Genomic DNA, 9,873 nt, shown 5'->3' with positions numbered 1-9,873 from the left:
CAAGGGGCCTATCCACTAAAACCACACGGGTGTCCTACCTGGGGCGCAACCGAGAGAAGACGCGGTGGATCCATACTGCAGTAAACTCCCCGCGCCTCCAGCCCAAAAGCGCTGTAGCGCTACCATCCTAACTAACACTTTGTGACAGAGGAGGACACCAAGATCCTCTGCCACCCGTCCTTTACCCTGCGCTAGGAGACGACGATTCTCCCGCTCCTCGCCTCCCACAGGGTTCCAGGCAGAGGGGCATGGAATCGGCAGGGGGACCGGTTAAACCGGACACCCATGCCGACCCCACGCCCCCCGCTCATCGTCCGTAAAGTCCTTCGTCCGTCAGTCAAGCTAAAGTCGAAAGTACACAGTCCATAAAATAGTCTACCTCATACGAGTTTACCTGCAGTTTTTGAAGTAGCTGCCATCTAGATAACCTGGACTCAGGTAGATGTGTTACATCTGGATCAGCCATCGAATTTAAGGTTTTTCCAATTAGAAAGTGAGCAGGAGTGAGAGGAATGAGATCGTTAGGATCAGTCGACATGGGAGTTAAAGGACGCGAATTTAGTATCGCTTCTACCTGTGTAATCAATGTATAAAATTCCTCGAATGTTAACGATGCATTGCTTGCCACCCGTTTTAAGTGATGTTTAGTTGACTTTATTCCCGCCTCCCATAAACCACCGAAATGCGGAGAGTACGCTGGAATAAAGTGCCAATTTATCCCTATGTCGTTAATGCACTCACTGAGACCTGTTTGTTCCTTTAATAGAAATTGAGCTAAATCATTTAATTCTCGGTTGGCACCCACGAAATTGGTACCGTTGTCTGAATATACGTGAGTCGGCTTACCTCGTCTAGACACGAAACGTCTGAGCGCTGAAATGAAGCATTCCGAGGTCAAATCTGAGACTAATTCTAAATGTATCGCCTTTGTGGCAAAACATATGAATAGGCACACGTAACACTTGTTTGTTTTGCAACCTCTGCCCTTTCTATCCTTTATCAGAAAAGGACCACCGTAATCAACTCCTGTGACATGAAAAGGTGCGGTTACCGTTACACGAGACTTAGGCAATTCACCCATTATTGCTTGTGCTTGCTGCGGTTTGTTTCTGAAGCATTTTATGCATTCGTGAATAACCTTCTTTGCGAGATTTCTACCACCTATTATCCAAAATCTTTCCCGTACGGACGCTAACAATGCTTGCGGTGGCGCGTGCATTAGTCGTGTATGCTCTTCTATGAGAAGTAATTTAGTAAAACGATGCTTTGCTAACAAAATCATGGGGTTCTTTTTATCATTAGAAAATTCCAAGTTTTGTAGCCTTTCTCCTACACGTAAAAGGCCCTCGCTATCAAAGAATGGATTGAGAGAACTCAACTTCTTATGTAACAAAATCGATTCTCTCTTGTTACTATGCACCTGATTTAAAAAAGATTCTTGTTGAGCTATCTTGATTAGTGTTTTGAACGCGTCCATGACTTCTGTCGCTGAAAGCTCGTTTGTTTTACGATCCATTTTATTTTTGCAGTTATAAGAAAATCTCTTACAATAAGCTATCACTCTAATCAAACGTTTGGCATTTGAACCATTTTCGAATATAGACGACTCTGCTATCTGTTCTGTGATTGCACAGCACGTACCTTTTACGTCTGGCAAATTAACTTCTGCTATACCTAATGTAGGCTATTCAGTCTCATCCTTGACTAGAAAAGACGGACCATGCCACCAGAGTTGTGACTGTATTAATCTATCTACTGCTAAGCCACGTGAAAGACAATCCGCTGGATTATCTGCTGTCGGAACATGTCGCCACTGATACAACCCTGTTAACTTCTGAATTGGTGCTACACGATTCGCCACAAACACTTGTAACGCATTTGGCTTCATTCTTAACCAGCTAAGAACTATTGATGAGTCACTCCAACAGATAATTCTATCGACCACTCTATCTAATGTCTCAATGACCTTGGCGACCAGGCGCGCGAGGGTGAGAGCTGCACAAAGCTCTAAACGTGGGATAGTTTGCTGTTTGAGTGGAGCCACTCTACTCTTTGCACACAATAATGCCGTATGAATATTTCCATCGGAGTCTTGAACTCGCATATATAGGCATGCGCCGTATGCTCTCTGAGACGCATCCGCGAAACCATGCAATTGTATCTCTACACTATCCTTTCCTACAACGTTTCGAGGTATTTTGATTTGAAACTCCGTGCTTGTTGACGAAATGAAGTCCACCTATTGTGTAAATCAAGGGGAAGTGATTCGTCCCATAACAACTTATGCAACCACAATTCTTGCAAGAGGATCTTAGCTAGAATGGTAAACGGACTAATGAGACCTAACGGATCAAATATTTGTGCAGTTTCCGCTAAGACCTGCCTTTTCGTAACCTTAGATTGGTTGAACTCTTTATTAGTGAACACTAAACTATCAGAAAGCGCTTGCCAAGTAGTACCTAACGTTTTAGTCGTACCGTCATTAGTGAAGTTAATGCTATCTGAATTTTGCTCCTATCTCGGAACGTCTTGAATTATTGCTTGCTCATTGGAAGCCCACTTTCGCAACTGAAGCCCTGCTGATTCTAAGACCTGTGAAACATCTTGTCATATTTGTATAGCTTGTTCAATCGTTTCTGCTACTGTCACGAGGTCATCAACATAGAAGTCTCTTCGTATGATTCCTACCGTCTTCGGCGAAGAACCTTCAACTTGATTAGCTAACTCCTTCAACTTGTCGCCAGGAATGCCGATGCTGTACCATATGTGAGCGTGTTTAGCTCGAACACTTGTATAGGAACCTTATCACTGGAGCGCCATAAGATCCTTTGTAACGAACGCTGTTTTGGATCTGTATATGTACACTTGCCTGTACATCTTTTGTACGTCGGCCAATATAACGTATGAATGAACTCTAAATCTAACTAACAATGCGAATAGGTCACCTTGAACTGCGGGTCCTACCATTTGGATATCGTTGAGAGATATGACGTTATCGGTTGGTGAGGACGCATCGAATACTTCGCGTACCTTGGTAGTGGAACTATCATTCTTAACAACACAATGATTTGGTAAATAATACGAAGCTTCATGTGCTGATTCCTCAGCGACCTTACACATGTGCCCTAATCTCTCTTCTAGAAACGCAACGTAGTGTTCCTTGAGAGTCGGACACCTTAACAATCTTCTTTCAAGACTGAAAAAACGTTTAAGAGCGATTGATTTGGACTCACCCAGTTTACTGACATCTTCTCTGAGTGGCATGCTTACCACGAATCTGCCATCAGAGTTACGATATGTGTTTTCCACGAAATGTTTCTCACATTCTTTCTCCTCCTTAGACCACGTCCTTTCGGCGTCTATCTCCTCAATTTCCCAGAATTTCGTGAGATTGCTATCAATGTCAATTGATCTGCCAAAATTACACTTAATAGTTTTCGATAAGTTACTCTTCCACGGACCCACTGTTATCCAGTCTATTTTGGTCTTTTGCATGGTGAGTGGACTCTTTCCTATTTTCAATTGTCCTATGCAAAGTAGGCTCCAAAAGTAGTCAGCACCTATAAGCATGTCAATATTGCCTGGAATGTGGAAAGAAGGATCCGCAAGTCTAATGTTACTAGGAATTTGCAACCCTTGTCTATCAATGTATTGAGTTGGCAATTGTCCTGTGATCTCTGGAATTACTCAACACTGCATGTCAAACTGAAAATTATTATGTAGAGCCTTTGCCTTGACATCACACCTATGTTCTATTTGGAATGATTTCCCATTGATTGCTTCGATTGTCATCTGAATCTTTGATGCAGGCAATCCCATCTCTCTACATAACCTAGTCGTAATGAAACTGGATTGAGAACCTGGATCTAAAATTGCACGAACCTTGTGATTCACCTTATGATTATCGACTACCACCATCGATGCTGTAGCCAATAGAACACTATGAGTGTTGTGCTGATTATGCGAGCATAAAACTGAATCAGCTTTAGTTTCTTCAACCGGCGTAACCTGCGGTGAAGATGCTCTCTCGAAATGTATCAAAGTATGATGTTTTCCGGAACACTGCCTACACGAACCTGCTTTACAATCTTTCACGAAATGCCCCGGCTTCATACAGTTCAAGCACAACTTCGCTGTTTTCAAATGATTTACTCTCTCTTGAGGTGAGAGATCTAGAAACTTCTTACAAATTGGCAACTTATGCGCTTTTTTACACACACTACACTTATATGACTTTGTACGAGAAGGGATTTGACCTTCGATCGATCTGATTGTTTCGCTTTGGAATCTAGTTTACTAACCGGCTTATTGTTTAATTCCAACGTCTCTAACAAATCCGCACGTGAATTTAAAAATGTTTTGAAGTCATCCAGCGTGGGCACTTCATTTCCAGCACGCTCTTTTTCCCAAGCACGAGCCGTTATAGTATCTAATTTTGTCGAAATTAAATAAATCAATAAAGCATCTCAATGTTCTGTTGCTTGACCTAATGCATTTAAAGCGTGTAAATGCTTGCTAACTATATCAACTGTCTCGCGTAACTGAGAAACTGATTCTTCTTTTAACACCTTAGTATCGAATATGGCTTTAATATAATTATATGTAAGCAACCGTTTGTTATTAAATCTAGAACACATAGTTTCCCATGCCACTGTGTAATTGATCGCGGTAAATTCCAAAGATTTGATAATTTGCGCTGCGCCATCTTGCAACGCTGCCTTTAAATAATGAAATTTTTGTATTGGATCAATTGTTTCATTTCTATGTATCAGAGAGACTCAAATGTGTCACGAAAGCTAAGCCACTCAGATGCTTCACCACTAAACTTTGGCAACTCGATTGTTGGTAATTTAATACCCAATGGTTTATATGTGAGTAACGGCGCCGCGATACCCGCCATAGAATTCATCGCGCTCTGACCAGTCGTTGTTTGAACGACAGGCGTTTGTGTGGAGGAAGCCCCGCTAATTTCAGCGCTCAAACGCGACGTATTCGTGTGTACACTTATTGCATTGCACATGCGTAAAGCCTCAGCTTGTGCGATAACACTAAAATATTTTTCTTCGAAATTTGCGCGATATTCCGCCGCACTCTGATTGTCCTCAGTTAACTCTTCAATACTCGATTGAATTTGCTCGAATTTCTCATATGCTTCTCTTGCTCGGAAAACGCGTTCACGTATGTCTAACGACGTCTTATAAGTTAGCGAAACAAAACGGGCGGAATCGATTCAAATTAATTTTTTTATTTGTTGCTCATTTGTTGCTGAAAAGTTGCCAAAGAAAAAAATTTGTTGCTCTGTCGGTTTTTTTTTTAAATGATGTTCCGCTAAAGGAAGTTTAAGTTAGCGGAACAATATACGTATAATAAAACCAATTACGTAAAAATGACGTAGGAATATGTTGCTAATTTGTTGCTGTCGAAATATGTAAGTTACGAATTTGTTGCTTGCAAAATACGTGTAAATAACAATTAAAGACCCTAACGTGACAGCGGAACAAGAGTGAAATAGCAATAAACAATTCGTTGCTCGCCTAAAATTGGTACCGGGATGTCGTCTGAATTTGTTACTCTCGAAATATGCTAGTTACGAATTTGTTGCTTGCAAATTAAGTGTAAGGAACAATGAGAAATCCCAGTGGGTTAGCATATGGTGAATAGATTTTTTATAATTTATATTTGATTTGTTACATATATTAACAATTGCGGATCTGTTTTGTATGTTTGTTTGTTCTTTTTCTTTTAAATCGTCGTACTGAATCCATGTTTTGTTTGGTCGAAGACATATTGCTGTGAAGTTCCCTAATTGTTGGTTAGATGTTCTAGTATGACGTGGTCCTGTATAGTTTATCACAGCCAAAAGAGTGTACTTTTCTTTTCGATTCTCGATCAATATTTCAAAATATAATGGTAATTCTTTTAACATAAAATATTTTTCTTTTCCGTCTTTATTATACGTCTCTATGAAAATCAGTGGACCTAAAAGATTTAAAATTATGTTTTATATGAAACTTAATTAAATTATTTATTTATATTATATTTCGATAGCAACAAATTCAGACGACATCCCGGTACCAATTTTAGGCGAGCAACGAATTGTTTATTGCTATTTCACTCTTGTTCCGCTGTCACGCTAGGGTCTTTAATTGTTATTTACACGTATTTTGCAAGCAACAAATTCGTAACTTGCATATTTCGACAAATTAGCAACATATTTCTACGTCATTTTTACGTAATTGTTTTTATTATACGTATATTGTTCCGCTAACTTATACTTCCTTTAGTGGAACATCATTTAAAAAAAAAACCGACAGAGCAACAAATTTTTTTCTTTGGGAACTTTCAGCAACAAATGAGCAACAAATAAAAAAAATAATTTGAATCGATTCCGCTCATTTTGTTTCGCTAACTTATAAGACGTTGTCTAACGCCGTGACGTCATCTATAGGCGTAGATGGATTCGAAAATGTAGCTAACGTTTTCGCGATATACGTTTTGAAAGAGGTAATTCTATCTTTCACGACACCTCGAGATTTAATTAAGGCCTCCATAATGCCTCAAACACGAATAATAAATGCAAGGAATGTAAATGGAATGCTCACTTTCTTACTTGGTTAAACGCAGTTGTTCTGTCTGCACTGCCGATGCCACTCGACGCCGATTGGATGCTCGCTGTCTCGAATTCGCCGCTTGCGGTCGTTGTTGACTCGAAGCTTCTTCTCGCTCTCTCCCTCTCTATATGCAATCGTCGTCGACTCGAACCTCCTCTCTCTCTCTCTCTCTCTCTCTCTCTCTCTCTCTCTCTCTCTGTCGTGTGCGACCGTTGAAGGCTCGCAGCTTCTCCTCTCTCTCTCTCTGTCGTGCGTGCGACCGTTGAAGACTCGCAGCTTCTCCTCTGTATGCAGAAGTCCGTAATGGCTTGGCGGATTTCTCTGTGGTCAGCAACTTCTAATATGCCAACCGATAGCGAACTCACGGTCGACGATACGCTCGTGTCTTTGTATCGTGACGCGTGGATTGTTCGACGTGCGTAATGGCGGCCGTGTAACTGACGCCGCGCAATTCTCGTTCTATGTGTTGCGGAATAGCGCTACTCACTGTTGTCGCTATTGCTCGATGCTCACTCAGACAGGCCGAAGATATGTGTCGCAAAGACCGAATTGTCAATACCTCAATGTATCTGCTCGTTGCAAGCACGCACGACTCGATGCTTCTCGTTGTCGACCAATCGTGCACTCGCCTGACTTCGCTTGCTACACTCTACCTTTGTTTTCGATGTGTATCGATTCTCTAGAGCATCCTCCTCGGGAGACTAACCATCCGGTTCGAAGGACCAATGTTGCGGATGATTATTAATGCTGCTGGGTTTCACTTATTTAAGAAATAATTACGAGCACTTGTACGCACGTGTCGTCTCTGAAAGCCTTTATTCGCCATCTTAATCTTAATGCGAGCAGCGCCCGCTACAATGTAGAGCCACTGCTCTTAACCCGTACATTGTCGGTAACAAATGTGAACGAAAAATTAATAAATTCAACAGTATCTTTTAAGTTGATTTATTCTTTAGATAATGATTACAGTATTATTCACGCTCTAAAAATTTACTACGTTGCGCATAGTATATATGTAAGTAAAATAAATAGTTATTGTTTTATATTTTTATTAATTGATTGTGCGGTTTGTAGAAAATATTACGTACCTATTTTGATTTATAAGATTTAAACGAATGTTAAATGCCAATTTCAATCGTCAACATGTTGTGCGGCTCAGTAGAAAGTTTATTACTGAACGTTCTTCTCAAATTATTGCCTCGGGCGTATCAGAAAATCGAATCTCATTTCTTTGAGGATCGTTGGTTCAATTTTGGTAACGAGTTTTTACGTCACGGAAATATATTAGGAAAAAGAGGGAAAGTAATTCGCTTGAGTGCGCAATAACTGTACAAACGAGTTATAATTTTCAAAGCTGTTCAATATAGATATAACAGCTGTGACATTAACAATTACAAGTGGAAATTAGGCCGATGAAAATAAATTAAATAAAAGGAAAAATCCTATTTTTAACTGATATTTTTGTTTTTGATTCTCTACAATATGTAAGTATTTAATAGTGATAATTGTGTTTAGAATCTTGCAAACTTGTGTTTTGCTTGAGTTAATGAAATTTATAGTTGATTCAAAATTAATTAGTCTTAATCCTCGATCAATAATTACATCTTTGAAATATAATAAATGAATTCGTTTTCATGAAATTTATTTCATGTGTCTCATGAAATGGAATCTTCAGAAATTATAAAGAACTATGGGAAAAAGTTAACGCTCCAAAATTAATGAATGTTCCATTAGACGTCTTTTCTCACGATGTTTTTATAGCCAAATGTAGACTTAGAATCTACGTATGTATATTATATTATATTTATGATAAGCGAAAAGGAACAATAATAAAAGTAAAAATTATTATTGGTTGGCAATAAAGTATGGAGAGAACAAAATACTTATAAGACGGACTTCCTGCGTGCGTGTGTGTAGCATTTATAATCGTAGCAAAAATTCGCAAACTTTTGTTATAACTGCAGTTCGTAAAACATTTTCATAAAACATTTGATTTACTCATGTTTATTTATATTAATGTATAGCTTAATTTTAATCTTGGTTTAAACTTATTTTTCTGATTATGAGAACTAAAATAAGATAAAAAGTAAATTAAATTGAGATTAAAGTTGATCTGTGTATTAATAGCAATAGATATCAAAATCATACGAAAATCACGCGTAAGTTTTAAAAAAATAAAGCACCCTTGTTTGAATTACAGAATGTAAATTAACTTCTGTCTTACGGTGATTGGGAGGAAAAGGTTTAAAATTTTGTTTACCTCTACAATTTATAGTACTAATCGCACACACTGTACAGTCATTCAAAAAATTTTGCTTCAAATCCGAATGACTCGTTGCTACAGTAGTCGATGTTTAAATGTATCGTACTATACAGGATACATTTCAAGAAAAATTAAACAAAGAGAGTAGATCATTGTTTTTATTTATGATGTAGTACCATGATGTATAGTACTGACATAGATATATTGATGTTTACTACTACTCCATTATCGTGTACATGCAATTTTCGTATATACTCTTCTTTTTACTAAAGCTCCTAGATCATTCCTAAAAGCATAGTATTGTTTTTTTTTTTTATGTAATCCCCGAAATGAAGCTTATTTTATACGTATAAAGTATAAAACTTTTATAAAGCATATGTTATTACGTATACGAATCAACGCCAGAAGCCGATAAAATTGTAATTTTTCAAATTTTTTGCTTTTTATATGAAATCATACAGTCTGTATTGCGTTATTGTTTCTATTGTGGAAAAATTTTACAATTTTATGTAATCCATAAAAAAATTCTTATTGATAAAAGACAGCAGTGATCAAAATATAATCGCGTACATATGCAATTTATCTACGAATATTGAAATATCTATCGCAAATAAAGAAATACAGTCACAAAATATGACCGGGAATAGCGATTCCGCGAATAATAAATCCACGAATAAGTCGACACTGTATATAAATTACGATTTATAAATATCTTTGATTTACATATATGAATAAATAATTAGGTCAAAACATTAATCTGCTATCAAAAGTATGTGGGATATTCTGATGGAATTTGTATCGAGTAGCATTCTAACTGCAAAGTTAAAAGAAAGGAAGATTAATATTAAACCTATCTTTTTATTTACACGTACTATATTCCGAACGTGATAAAAAGAGCTTTTCACGAACGCTTCGTTTAACTTTTCACGAGCATGTTAAACCGGAAGCTCATGCTTATTTATAGTATAGACGATCCTATTAATATATGTACACATGCAA

At 38.1% G+C, this 9,873-nt stretch overlaps 1 protein-coding gene across 1 annotated transcript; it reads right to left on the bottom strand.

Moving 5' to 3' along the window:
• Nucleotides 1-337: 337 nt before the first annotated feature.
• LOC108779199 (uncharacterized) lies at nucleotides 338-1,516 on the bottom strand. Its single transcript, XM_018546564.1, has one exon. The coding sequence runs from the start codon at nucleotides 1,514-1,516 to the stop codon at nucleotides 338-340; it is 1,179 nt and encodes a 392-aa protein (XP_018402066.1).
• Between the last annotated feature and the right edge of the window lie 8,357 nt (nucleotides 1,517-9,873).

This window comes from Cyphomyrmex costatus, unplaced genomic scaffold, assembly GCF_001594065.2.
Source record: "Cyphomyrmex costatus isolate MS0001 unplaced genomic scaffold, Ccosl1.0 scaffold565, whole genome shotgun sequence".
NCBI lineage: Eukaryota > Metazoa > Arthropoda > Insecta > Hymenoptera > Formicidae > Cyphomyrmex > Cyphomyrmex costatus.
Note: the sequence above shows the minus strand (reverse complement) of the source record. Positions and strands in the feature narration are given on the sequence as shown.

Excerpts from the sequence above, each read along its gene's own strand:
- LOC108779199 (XM_018546564.1), bottom strand. The coding sequence starts at position 1,516 with ATGGATCGTAAAACAAACGAGCTTTCAGCGACAGAAGTCATGGACGCG.